Here is a 14817-nt window from a genome sequence, read left to right on the forward strand (position 1 = left end):
GACCAAAATCTTTCCTGGAATTTCTCTCCCTTAAGTCACTATAGGGTGTGGTTTGTGGTTCTTCTACTTCTCTCCAAGTTGTATTTAGGTCATGTATGTTCATGTGCATTTATGTATGTTCTTGTCTTTTTAAACCCATCTGATGTTTGACGGGCACGATGACATCTTACTGATTTTACTATGCCTCACAACGCTTAACACAAAGCCCTAGTTATAAATGCTGAACAAATTAGTACTAAATTGAACTATCTAGTCCACCCAAACATAGTATTGATTTCTCTAAATGCTGACACATAATGAGATGGAAACAGAAAAATCCAGTCACTTCTTCAGATCCTCACAGCTATCAGGGAGATAGCATTGTGTAATGGTTTTAACACTCCATATCTTAGGTCACATAATCAAAGTACAGTGTCTAAAACAGGGTAGGCATTCAAACATGTTTGATTCATGAATAAACAGACAGGTGGAAGCACTTGGATTTAAATTCTGACTCCACCTTTTCTTAATTGTGTGATCCAGCTAAGTTATTAATTTTTCTAAAGCTCAGTTCCTTCATCTGTAAGATGTGATGACAACTACTTTAGGGAGTTTTATGACTATTAATATTAATAAAACAATGCAAATAAAGCAGTTGACATAGTACCTACCAGAGACCACTTAAAATAGCCCTTTATTCTTACTGGAAACCTTGATGGCTTAGTGGTTAAGAGTTCAGCTGCTAAGCAAAAAGTCAGCAGTTTAACTCCACCAGGTGCTCTTTGGAAACTCTACGAGGGAGTTCTACTATATCCTATAGGGTCAGTATGGGTTGGAATTGACTTGATGGCAATGGGTTTTTGGGTTTACTCTTATTATCATCTAAATCGTTGGCCTATATAAACATTGTCTAAATTAATTCAGCATCAATTTACTTGCAAAGATGTACTGCTCCTTAAAAATTCTGGCAGGTGGTCTTACTGTAGTTTTTTTTTTCTTTCAACTAGAAAAATCTATAGTTTAATAAACTTTCACAAATCAGGGAAAGACTTGACTCAGTTGCTCACCTTCTTTTTAAGAACGTGCGAATTCCATGGGGGAGAGGTGCAAAAGCTGGTGTTTGAAAAAGAAATTAAAAATAGATCTTAAAGAAATTAAAATCTGTGTCTTTTGGCATTGCTAAGATGTAGAAAACACATATACAGTGTTTGGAACCCATGGCCAGATTGAAAGCTACAGTACCTAAATCCAAGCAGGATTTAGTTTGCCTGAAAGCCACCCACACCTCCAAACACTATTTTCTAAATGCATGTGTTCAGAGTTGTGTTAACCCAAATATTAAAAAAAAAAAGAAAGTTGCCCTTAAGTCTATTCCGACACATGGTGACCTCATGTGTGTCAGAGTACAACTGCGCTCCATAGGGTTATCAATGACTGTGATCTCTCAAAGTAGATCATCAACCCTTTCTTTTAAAGTGCCTCTTTTTTTTTTTTTTCTGGGTGGATTCAAACCACAAACTTTTTGATTAGTAGTCGAGTGCTTAATTATTTCCTCCTTCCAGGGACTCCAACCCAAATATTAAAAAAAAAAAAAAAAAAATTAGAGAGGCTAAATTATACAACTAGTCAAATGCAGGATCTTAGAAATGTAGGATTTTAGAACTGGAAGGGAGCTTGGAGATAATCTAGTACAAACCCTGAATTTTTCAGATGGAAATATTAAGACCCAGAGAGGTCTTAAAATTACCTGGTGACTTCTTCTTTAGTAGCAGAAGAAAAATCTCATTAAGACTTTTGGTGCCAACACAGGATTTTCTGAACAGGTGGCTATGGCACCAAAGCTAAGAGGATATTGGCAGAATTAGTCTTCTTCGTGGGCTTCAACACTTGGTGACAAGAGAGAAGCAATACGTTCTCGGGGACTTAAGTGCTCCTTCACTTCCTCTTCTGGAGATAAAATAGATTACCTTTGCAATGACCTTTTCCTGTAGGGTTCACCCAGATAGGTGAAATATGTCAAAAGAAAAGAACCTCTGAGCTTCACCTTAGCACCATACTCATAATATAGGCTCAGCAATTAGTTAAAAAGGAGGTCTTTCTAGTACTTTTGACACTAAACTTCACTGGAGATGGGTGCTGATAGCACAAATATTATGGCAAGGTTCAGGTACATTTGCAAATCATTTGCATGTAATTTGCATAATCCTAGAGAGAAAAAGTTGATCATACCTACAGAACCTTCCTTTCTTCCTTTTTATTTATTTTCCCCTCCCACTTCTCATTCTCTTTTCAATGATTTGTTGCTGTTAGATGCCTTTTGAGTACATTCTGACTCAGGAGGACACTATGCATGTCAGAGTAGAAGTGCTCCATAGGGTATTCAAGCTATGACCTTTCAGAATCAGGTTAGCCGGCCTTTCTTCTGAGGCATCTCTGGGGGGGGCTTGAACCTCCAATCTTTAGGCTAGTAGTTGAGTGCTTAACCATTTGCACTACCCAAGGACTCTTTTTCAGTGATATACCTCTACTATTGGCTCCTCGGAAACTCTATGCGGCAATTCTACTCTGTCCTATAGGGTCGCTATGAGTCAGAATCGACTCAACAGCAACGGGGTTTTATTGCAGATATACAAGCCAGAGGCAGCGAAAAGTTTTGAATTAGAGCAGATTAGCTAAGGACAGTTTTTTAAAATTAATTTCATGGGCTGTTAATAAGCATTACATTAAAAAAATTTTTTTTTTAAGCGTTTGGGAAACACTGTTATTAGTTAAATTTAAACAGAACTTTTCACTAAAATATTTGTTAGTACCTTTAATATGCTAATGTGCATTGTAAATCTTTTGGGAGAGTTGTGTAGAATATAGTATTCAGCACTTTCCTTACTTATTTGATTTTTTTCCCTCAAGTTCTACTTAAATAATACTGTACTAGAGCATGAATAACTATAAAGCAATTCAACTTATAATTTGCAAGGTCCTGAACAGTATCAAAAGCCATAAGAAAGAAAAATGAAAGACATTTATTCCGTGAATAGATTTTGATTCATGACTTCCCAAAGGCTGGTCCCTACATGGGAGAACTCAGGCGATGGTTCGTGGCCAAAATACATAAAAAAAAAAAAAAAAAAGCAGTTATTTAATATGGACGAGTATTTTCCTATGCATAGAATTACAGTGAAGCTGGAAAAGGCCATGGGGAGATTCCTGTCATGTTCAATATGTAAAAGTTACAAATGAAGCTTCTTTCATTGCAAGTGTAGAAAGAATGGAGAGACAGGGGGTCTGTTTATCCTTAGTCCTCTCCTGTGTCTTCCGCACCACTAACCACCCCTGAGAGATTTCCCCAAATCTGGGATCTCAATGGTGGGGGCGGAAGGGGGGAGGGTAAAGCTGAAAACAACATATTCTAATATAACGCCCTTATTATACAAGCCTGGAAGAGAGGGTAAATTGCTATTTACCAGAACAATTAACTTTTGTAGAAGTTGGCACTATTAAATAAAAGGCTTCTTGCCTTTGCAGAATCCAAAACACTGAAATATTACAAAGCATCTTCTCAGACCATAAGGCCATAAAAGTAGAAATCAATAACAGAAAAACCAAGGAAAAGAAATCAAATACTTGGAAACTGAACAATACCCTGCTCAAAAAAGACTGGGTTATAAAAACATTGAGAAGGGAATAAAGAAATTCATAGACTCCAATGAGAATGAAAACACTTCCTATCAGAACCTTTGGGACACAGCGAAAGCAGTGCTCAGGGGTTACTTTATATCAATAAATGCACACATACAAAAAGAAAAAGGGCCAAAATCAAAGAACTGTCCCTACAACTTGAACAAATAGAAAGAGAGCAACAAAAGAATCCATCAGGCACCAGAAGAAAACAAATAATAAAAATTAGAGCAAAATTAAATGAATTAGAGCACAGAAAAACAATTGAAAGAGTTAACAAGACCAAAAGCTGGTTCTTTGAAAAAATTAACAAAATTGATAAACCATTGGCCAGACTGACTATAGAAATACAGGAAAGGAAATAAATAGCCTGAATAAGAAATGAGATGGACCATATCACAACAGACCCAACTAAAATTAAAAGAGTCACATTAGATTACTACAAAAAATTGTACTCTAACAAATTTCAAAAGATAGAAGAAATGGATGAATTCCTAGAAACACACTACCTACCTAAACTAATACAAACAGAAGTAGAAGAACTAAATAGACCCATAACAAAAAAAAAAAGAGATTGAAAAGGTAATCGAAAAATTCCCAACAAAAAAAAGCTCTGGCCTGGACCGCTTCACTGCAGAGTTCTACCAAAGAAAAGAGTTAACACCACTACTGCTAAAGGTATTTCAAAGCATAGAAAAGGATGGAATGCTCCCTAATTCATTCTATGAAGCCACCATATCCCTGATACAAAACCAGCTAAGGACACCACAAAAAAAGAAAATTACAGACCTATATCAGGAAAGGTGTGCATCAGGGTTGTATTCTTTCACCATACCTATTCAAAATGTATGCTGAACAAATAATACGAGAATCTGGACTATATGAGGAAGAATAGGGCATCAGGATTGGAGGAAGACTCATTAACAACCTGAATTATGCAGATGACACAACCTTGCTTGCTGAAAGTGAAGAGGACATGAAGTACTTACTAATGAAGATCAAAGACCAAAGCCTTCAGTATGGATTACACCTCAACATAAAGAAAATAAAAATCCTCACAACTGGACCAATGAGCAACATCATGATAAATGGAGAAAAGATTGAAGTTGTCAAAGATTTCATTTTACTTGGATCCACAATAAACACCCATGGAAGCAGCAGTCAAGAAATCAAAAGACGCATTGCATTGGGCAAATCTGCTGCAAAGGACCTCTTTAAACTGTTGAAGAGCAAAGATGTCACCATGAAGACTAAGGTGCATCTGACCCAAGCCATGGTATTTTCAATCACATCATATGCATGTGAAAGCTGGACAGTGAATAAGGAAGACTGAAGAAGAGTTCACGCCTTTGAAGTGTGGTGTTGGTGAAGAACATTGAATATATCATGGACTGCCAAAAGAATGAGCAAATCCGTCTTGGAAGAAGTGCAGCCAGAATGCTCCTTAGTGGCAAGGATGGCGAGACTGCGTCTTACATACTTTGGACATGTTGTCAGGAGGGATCAGTCCCTGGAGAAGGACATCATGCTTGGCAGAGTACAGGGTCAACGGAAAAGAGGAAGACCCTCAACAAGGTGGATTGACACAGTGGCTGCAACAATGAGCTCGAGCATAACAATGATTGTAAGGATGGCGCAGGACCGGGCAGTGTTTCATTCTATTGTGCAAAGGGTCGCTATGAGTTGGAACCGACTCGATGGCACCTAACAACAATATATCCCTCATGAACATAGATGCAAAAATCCTCAACAAAATCCTAGCCAATAGAATTCAACAACATATCAAAAAAATAATTCACCATGACCAAGTGGGATTTATACCAGGTATGAAGGGATGGTTCAACATTAGAAAAACAATTAATGTAATCCACCACATAAATAAAAGACAAGAACCACATGATTTTATCAATTGATGCAGAAAAGGCATTTGACACAGTCCAACACCAATTCATGATAAAAACTCTCAGCAAAATAGGAATAGAAGGAATATTCGTCAACATAATAAAGGGCATTCATACAAAGCCAACAGTCAACATCATCCTAAATGGAGAGATTCTGAAAGCATTCCCCATGAGAACAGAAACCAGACAAGAATGCACCTTATCGCCTCTCTTATTTAACATTGTGCTGAAGGTCCTAGCCAGAGCAATTAGGGTAGATAAAGAAATAAAGGGCATCCAGATTGGTAAGGAAGAAGTAAAAGTATCTCTATTTACAGATGACATGATCTTATACACAGAAAACCCTAAAGAATCCTCAAGAAAACCACTGAAACTAATAGAAGAGTTTGAGTATCAGGATACAAGAAAAACATACAAAAATCAGTTGGATTCCTCTACACCAACAAAAAGAACATAGAAGAAGAAACCACCAAAGCAATACAATTTACAGTAGCCCCCAAGAAAATAAAATACTTTGGAACGAAGCTAAGCAGAGATGTAAAAGACCTATACAAAGAAAACTACAAGGCACTACTGCAAGAAACCAAAAGAGACTTACATAAGTGGAAAAATATACCTTGCTCATGGATAGGAAGACTTAACATTGTAAAAATATCTATTCTACCAAAAGCCATCTACAGATACAATACAATTCTGATCCAAATTCCAATGACATTTCTTAATGAGTTAGAGAAACAAATCACCAACTTCATAAGGAAGGGAAAGAGGCCCCAGATAAGTAAAGCATTACTGAAAAAGAAGAACAAAGTGGGAGGCCTCGCTCTACCTGATTTTAGAATCTATTGTAATGCCACAATAGTCAAAGCAGCCTGGTACTGGTACAACAACAGACACATAAACCAATGGAACAGAATTGAGAACCCAGATATAAATCCATCCACATATGAGCAGTTGATATTTGACAAAGGCCCAGTGTCAGTTAATTGGGGAAAAGATAGTCTTTTTAACAAATGGTGCTGGCATAACTGGATATCCATCTGCAAAAAAAATGAAACAAGACCCATACCTCACACCAAGCACAAAAACTAACTAAAAATAGATCAAAGACCTAAACATAAAGTCTAAAATGATAAAGATCATGGAAAAAAAAATAGGGACAACGTTAGGAGCCCTAGTATATTGCATAAACAGAATACAAAACATTACTAAAAATTCCGAAGAGAAACCAGATAACTGGGAGCTCCTAAAAATCAAACACCTATGCTCATCCAAAGACTTCACCAAAATAGTAAAAAGATTACATACAGACTGGGAAAAAGTTTTCAACTATGACATTTCCGACCAGCACCAGATCTCTAAAATTTACATGATTCTGCTAAAACTCAACTAGAAAAAGACAAATAACCCAATTAAAAAATGGGCAAAGGACATGAACGGGCACTTCACTAAAGAAGACATTCAGGTGGCTAACAGATAAATGAGGAAATGCTCTCGATCATTAGCCATTACAGAAATGCAAATCAAAACTAAAATGAGATTCCATCTCACTCCAATGAGGCTGGCATTAATCCAAAAAACACAAAATAATCAATATTGGAGAGGTTGTGGAGAGACTGGAACACTTATACACTGCTGGTGGGAATGGGAAATGGTACAACCACTTTGGAAATCGATTTGGTGCTTCCTTAAAAAGCTAGAAATAGAACTACCATATGATCCAGCAATCCCACTCCTTGGAATATATCCTAGAGAAACAAGAGCCTTTACACGAACAAATATATGCACACCCATGTTCATTGCAGCACTGTTTACAATAGCAAAAACTTGGAAGCAAACAAGGTGCCCACCAGCGGATGAATGGATAAATAAACTATGGTATATTCACACAATGGAATACTACGCATCTATAAAGAATCCAGATTTCTCCATGTTATGAAATGTTTCATGGATTCAACATTGGGATCAAGAACAATGTTGAATCCACGAAACATTTCATAACATGGAGCAATCTGGAAGACATTATGCTGAGTGGAATCAGTCAATTGCAAAAGGACAAATATTGTATAAGACCACTATTATAAGAACTGGAGAAACCGTTGAGCAGAGAAGAAAATACTCTTTGATGGTTATGAGAGGCGGGAGGGTGGGAGGGAAGGAGAGAGGTATTCACTAATTTCATTTTAGGTGAACGGAAAGACAATACACAATACAGGAGAGGTCAACACAAATGGATTAAACCAAAAACAAAGAAGTTTCCTAAATAAACTGAACACTTCAAAGGCCAGTGTAGCAGGGGCAGGGGTTTCAGGACCAGGGTTTCAGGGGACATGTGAGTCAATTGGCATAATAAAATCTATTAAGAAAACATTCTGCATCCCACTTTGGGGATTGACATCTGGGGTCTTAAACACTAGCAAGCGGCCTTCTAAGATGCATCAATTGATCTCAACCCACCTGGAAAAAGGAAAAATGAAGAATAGCAAAGACACAAAATAATTATGAGCCTAAGAGACAGAAAAGACCACATAAACCAGAGATTACATCAGCCTGAGACCAAAACAGCTAGATGGTACCCGGCCACAACCGATGACTGCCCTGACAGGGAACTCAACAGAGAAACCCTGAGGGAGCATGAGAGCAGTGAGATGCAGACCCCAAATTCTCGTAAAAAGACCAGACTTAATGGTCAGACTGGGGCTGGAGGGGCCCTGGAGGCCATGGGCCTCGGACCTTCTGTTAGTCCAGGGCACGAACCATTCCCAAAGTCAACTCTTCAGACAGGGATTGGACTGGAACAGGGGATGGAAAATGATACTGGCGAAGAAAGAACTTCTTGGATCAAGTGGTCACATGAGACCATGTTGGCATCTTCTGTCTGGAGGGGAGATGAGAAGGCAGAGGGGCCCAGAAGCTACCCAAATGGACATGAGGAGAGAGAGTGGAAGGAACTACTGTGCTATCTCATCAGAGGGAGAGCAATTAGGAGTGTATAGCAAGGTGTACGTAAATTTTTGTATGAGAAACTGACCTGATTTGTAAACTTTCACTTAAAGCACAATAAAAATTAATTAAAATAAAAAGATGAAGGGCTTCTTGTTCTGATGAATACTTCAGTGGAACTAGCTGAGTTTTGGTTTAGGGGCTGGAGAGAGGTAAACAGTTCAGCATACTGATCTAGAGTAGGGACCCCAAGGCAATATGGGGAGAGCAGAAAAAATAGCCGAGAAAAAGAAAAAGAAGACAAGGAGGAGAAGGAGGCAGAGAAGATTCAGTCAGAGGATGTGAGCCCAGGGTGTGAAGTGGTAGAGATGTCACCAGGAGGAGACACCCCAGGCCAGAAGATTTATAATAACAGAGGTGACACCCCGGGCCAGAAGATTTATAATAACAGAGAAGTCTAAAATTCAATTTTAAATTATCTGCATTATTGTGATTATAAAACCTTCCCAGTCTCCTCAGTTCTTTAGTAAAGTCTAAAAACCACTGTAGACTAGAGCAAGGAGCAAGTCCATGTCTCAATTTTCACAGAGTGGAACAAGGACAGGCCACATGGGTAATCTGTCCATATAATGATGTAATTCAGCAGCAACAAGGGCTCAGACCACAAGAATATAAGCAATCTTGACATTTGCAGGAGTCATAAGAAGGGCCTTGTACTTACATAGGGTATACAATGAAGGGTTGGTAATCTTATTTAAATCTTAATAGGGTGGCCACAGTCAAATTCTAAAAAAACAGAAGGTGAGTATAATTCTTTATGTAGGATCTTTCCATTCCAGTGGCCTGTGGTTTTCACTACCAAAAATGCCAATACCCTCCCCCGCTCCATGAGTTGGCCTATATTCCTAATGATCAATTGACTACATATAGTTGGATGTCCTGCTAGCACTTTAAATCCAGCATAGTCCTGATTGTGCCTTCCCCACTTCCTCCCTAGGTCACTGTGTTTCTTTTGTCTTTATTCCCCACCTCTGTGAATGCCTCCACCACCCATATTTTCTGCTAACCAAAAGGTCAGCAGTTTGAATCCACCAGCCACTCTTTGAAAACCCTATGGAGCAGTTCTACCCTGTCCTATAGGGTGTAGGGTGGGTATGAATTGGAATCGACTTGATGGCAACAGGTTTGGGCTTTTTTTTTGTTTTTTCCTTGACTCCTTTCTCTTCTGCTTACAACATATGTAACTAGTTGCCAAATCGTCCTGATTATCACTGCTTGCATATCATCTCCTTCTATGTTTTCTCACTTCCTCAGTTCAGCTTTCATTACCTACCTAAAAACAGTTCTAAGGACCTCTTAAGCTCTACCCCTCCGCTCCATCTATCTTCTAGGCCACACCAATTGTCTATCAAAATCCAGATCTGGTCAAGTCTCTGCACTGTTGAATGTCATTTTCTAGCCCTCCGTTGCTCACAGGATGAAGTTCCCTGTAGCCTGGCTAAAAGCTTTCTTGTGAGTGTATTCCTGCCCCCACTATAAGCTTTATCTCTTGCCATTCCCTCCCCTATGTCCTATGCTATAAGCCCACTCATCCTATTTTCACCTCTAAATCCTTGCTCCTCATCTTCTTGCTCTTTCTTACAAAGACCTTGAGTCCCAGAAAAACATCTATGCTCTGTCTCCTTACCTCAACTCAAAATATTAATTAATGACAAAGATTAAAGGCATGATAAGGATTTGTGTTCCCTTCAATGTTTGCATTGTATAATACTTTAACTCAAAAGGATAAATGATATGTACAATTCAACATGTTTTGTCCCAGTGGAGGGGAAGAGCTACAGGGACCTTTGGTGGCCCCCCAAATTATACCTTGAAGGTAACCACCATGACCAATGGAATGTCTACTCTGCAGGATTACCTTTGCTTATAAATCAGCATGATGTAGTCTACAGGGCATGGAATATGGTCTGAAAAAAAAAGGAATTTAAGTATCTGTTTCATCATTCACTGCCCAACTGACCTTAGGCAAAACAAGTCACTTCTTTTAACCTTATTTTGTTATCTGTAAACCAGTATCTACTTGAGGGTTGTTATGCTGATAAAATGGAATTAGGTATGTAAAGAATCTGAAAAACGTAGAGGGCAGGTTTTGTAGTCTATAAAGCACTACACAAAAGTGAAAAGGAATGCTATGAAAAGAGAGATGGACAGGAAGTTAAAACACATGGGTATGTATTTCTAGCTCCGTCACTTACTAGCCCTACGAATTGGATCAAATTACTTGAATGTTTTTCCTGATACCCTAAGAATACTTACCTTTCTGTGATTGTTTCTCTGAGGCCACTGGCTACCCCCTTGACCACAGTGCTAGCTTTGGGAGTCAGCACCACCTGAGATATAAAAAACGAGCCCTTCTTTTTTCTCTCAGTGATAGATGCCTGAAGAAACTGGATCAGTTTTTCAGGGTCTGTGGTGTTGGCCCAGGGTGCTGGCATCATCTGTCCAGGCCAGAGAAAGGGTACTTCCAGAGCCACTGGACTGTGGTAGAAGACCAGCACTTGATAGTCCTTCTCCCACAGGTACTGCAGACTAACTTCCTGGGCAAAAATCGCTGGGCACATTTTATTTCCATAGATGTCTTTCAGCATTTGGACCAGTTTTTCATGGTGATATTTCTGCATCCCATAGAAGTGGTTGAAGTCTAAGAATACTACTTCCTTATGGTGGTCTGAGAGGAATGCATTGATTTCCTCAAGGCCTTCATTGACTTTGGCGCTGAACAAACCATGAGCAAAGTAGAGTTCATTGTCGGGGTCTCTGGGCTTGGTAGAAATTCGAAGATCAAAATAACGAATCCCAGCTCCTAGCTGACCAGTAAAGTTCATTGTCTGAGTGGCTAACCATTTTCTCATCAGCTTTTTTGCCACAGTTCCAAACACAGAGACAAAATTCTGGACAGTTTCTGGCTGTTCAGGTCCTACTGGAGAGGCTTCATCAATGTAGAAGCTGAAGGAATCATGAGACCCTAGAAAAATAACAAGATATAATATGGTTATATTTGAGCCCTTAAAGGCACACTATTTCCTTGTCCTTCCCAACTTCTCTTTTCCCTTTTATAGTGGCCATACCAATCCCTCGTAGAAACCAAAGGGAATACTAAGCAATATTTACCTAGTTAATTCCCATGTCATAGAAGAGCCTTTTTTATAGCCTAGTATAGGGAGTCCCTTGGTGGTGCAAATGGTTAATGTGCTCAACTGCTAACCAAAAGGTTGGGAGTTCAAGGTACCCAGAGGCACCTTGGAAGAAAGGCCTGGTGGTCTACTTCTGAAAAGTCAGCCATTAGAAACCCCATGTGGCAGTTCTACTCTGTCGTAGAGTTTGAGTTGAAGTTGACTTAACAGCACACAACAACAATATGGGTAAGTGGGGGTTCATAGTAAGTTGGCATACTTGAATCAAAATATATTAGCAATTTTGATAAATGCAAAAAGATGAAAAGATTCAATCATGAAACCAATATATTCTATTACTGTAAGACGCAATTAAAATAAGTATACAATAACAAATCTAAAAAGTAAGTACACAAATATCCATCATTGGCTACAGGAAAAAAAAAAAAGAAAAGAACAAGTGTTTGCAAGAATGTGGAGAAATCAGAACCCTATACATTGCTGGTGGGAATGTAAAATGGCTCAGCCACTGTGGGAAAGTTTGGTGGTTCCCCAAAAAGTGAAACATTAAATTACTATATGATTCAGAAATTCCACTCCTACGTATATATCCAAAAGAATTAAAAGTAGGGACACAGATACTTACACACCCATGTTCATTTGCAGCACTATTCATAATAGCCCAAAAAGTAGAAATAGTCTAAATGTCTATCAACAGGTGTATGGATAAACAAAATGTGGTACATACAATACAATGGAATATTACTCAGCCATAAAGAACCATGAAGTCCTGAAACTTGCTACAATATGGATGAACTTCGAAAACATTATGATGACCAAATAAGTCACAAAAGGAAAAATATTGTATGATCCCATTTATATGATTAATATTATCCTATCACTGACAGAGTTGTACTTCAGGATAGATCCTGAAATATCCTTTTTGACAATGAATGCGATACTATTCCTCTCAAATTTTTCACTCACAGCATAGTAGACCATATGATTGTCTGGTTCAAAATGGCCAATACCAGACCATTTCAGCTCACCAATGCCTAGGATACTGATCTTCAAACTTTCCATTTCACTTTTGACAACTTCCAATTTTCCTAGATTAGTAATTCACACATTCCAATTATTAACAGATGTTTGCAGCCGTCTCTTCTCACTTTGAGTTGTACCACATCAGCAAATGAAAGTCCCGAAAGCTTGACTCCACCCACAACATTAAGGCCAAATCTATTTTGAGGAGGCAGTTCTTCCCATTTGTGTTTTGAGTGCCTTCCAACCTGAGGGCCTTATCTTTTGGCACTACATCAGTGTTCTGAGGCTATTCATAAGGTTTTCACTGGCCACTTTTTTCAGAAGTAGTTAGCCAGGTCCTTCGTCCAAGTCTATCTTAGCCTGGAAGCACTGTTGAAACCTGTCCACCAAATGCCACTCTGCTGGCATTTGAAATACTGGTAGCATAGCTTCCGTACCACAGCAACACGCAAGTCACCGTAGAAGGACAAATTGACAGATGAGTTGTGGGATGACATCAAGGACATCATACATGAAGAAGGCAAGAGGTCATTAAAAAGTCAGGAAAGAAAGAAAAGACCAAAACGGATGTCAGAAGAGACTCTGAAATTTGCTATCGAACATAGAGTAGCTAAAGCAAAAGGAAAAAAATGATGAAGTAAACGAGCTGAAAACAAGATTTCAAAGGGCAGCTTGAGAAGACAAAGTAAAGTATTATAATGAAATGTGAAAAGGCTTAGAGTTAGAAAACCAAAAGGGATGAGCATGCTTGGCACTTCTCAAACTGAAAGAACTGAAGAAAAACTTCAAGTCTCAAATGACAATTTTAAAGGATTCTGTGGGGAAAATATTGAATGATGCAGGAAGCATCAAGAGAAGATGGAAGGGTACACAGAATCACTGTACCAAAAAGAACTGGTTAATGTTTAACCATTTCAGGAGGTAGTATCTGATCAAGAACCAGTGATATTAAAGGAAGAAGTCCAAGTTGCACTGAAGGCATTGGTGAAAAGCAAGGTTCTAGGATTTGACAGAATACCATTTGAGATGTTTCAACAAACAGCTTCAATGCTGGAAGCTCTCGCTCATCCATGCAAAGAAATTTGGAAGACAGCTACCTGGCCAACCCACTGGAAGAGATCCATATCGGTATTCATTGCAAAGAAAGGATTCAACAGAAAGTGGAAATTATCAAACAATACCATTAATGTCACATACAAGTAAAACTATGCTGAAGATGATTCAAAAACAGCGGCAGCAGTAGTACGTCAACAGGGAACTGCCAGAAATTTAAGCCAGGTTCAGAAGAAGACGTGGAACAAGGGATACCATTTCTGATGTCAGATAGATTTGGGCTGAAAGCAGAGAATACGAGAAAGATGTTTACCTGCAAAGGCATTCCCTGTGTGGAGCATAACAAATTATGGATAATATTGTGGAGAATGGGAATTCCAGAACACTTAATTGTGCTCATGAGGGACCCGTACATAGAGCAAGAGGCAGTCATTAGAACAGAACAAGGGGATACTGTGTGGTTTAAAATCAGGAAAGGTGTGCTTCCAGGTTGTTCCTTTCACCATATTTATTCAGTCTACATGCTGAATGAATAATCTGAGAAATGGGACTATGTAAAGATGAATGCTGCATTAGGATCAGAAGAAGACTCATTAACAACCTGTGATATCCAAGTGACACAACCTTCCTTGTTGAAAGTAAAGAGGACTCAAAGCACTTACTGATAAAGATCAAAGACTACAGCCTTCAGTATGGATTGTATCTTGACATAAAAAAAAACAAAATCCTCACAGCTGGGCCAATAAGCAGTCATGATGAACAGAGAAAATATTGAAGTTCTCAAGGATTTCATTTTACTTGGATCCACAATCAACATCATGGGAGCAGCAGTCAAGAAATCAAATGACATATTTCATTGGGCAAATCTGCTTCAAAAGACCTCTTTAAAGTGTCACTTTGAGGACTAAGGCACACTTGACCCAAGCCATGGTATTTTCAGTTGACTCATATGCATGTGAAAGCTGGACAATGACTAAGGAAGACTGAAGAACTGATGCCTTTGAATTATGGTGTTGGCGAAGAATATTGAATATACTACAGAGTGCCCAAAA

The 14817-nt window shown here is 38.7% G+C and overlaps 1 protein-coding gene across 1 annotated transcript in view; it reads right to left on the reverse strand.

Moving 5' to 3' along the window:
- PLCXD3 (phosphatidylinositol specific phospholipase C X domain containing 3) overlaps positions 1–14817 on the reverse strand; it is a 236041-nt gene that overhangs the window by 76264 nt on the left and 144960 nt on the right. The window contains exon 2 of the mRNA XM_049862939.1: positions 10812–11520. Within this exon, the coding sequence (XP_049718896.1) occupies positions 10812–11520 (709 nt within the window). The remainder of the gene's footprint in view (positions 1–10811; positions 11521–14817) is intronic.

Source organism: Elephas maximus, chromosome 2 (genome assembly GCF_024166365.1).
Source record: "Elephas maximus indicus isolate mEleMax1 chromosome 2, mEleMax1 primary haplotype, whole genome shotgun sequence".
In the NCBI taxonomy this organism is placed as follows: Eukaryota; Metazoa; Chordata; class Mammalia; order Proboscidea; family Elephantidae; genus Elephas; species Elephas maximus.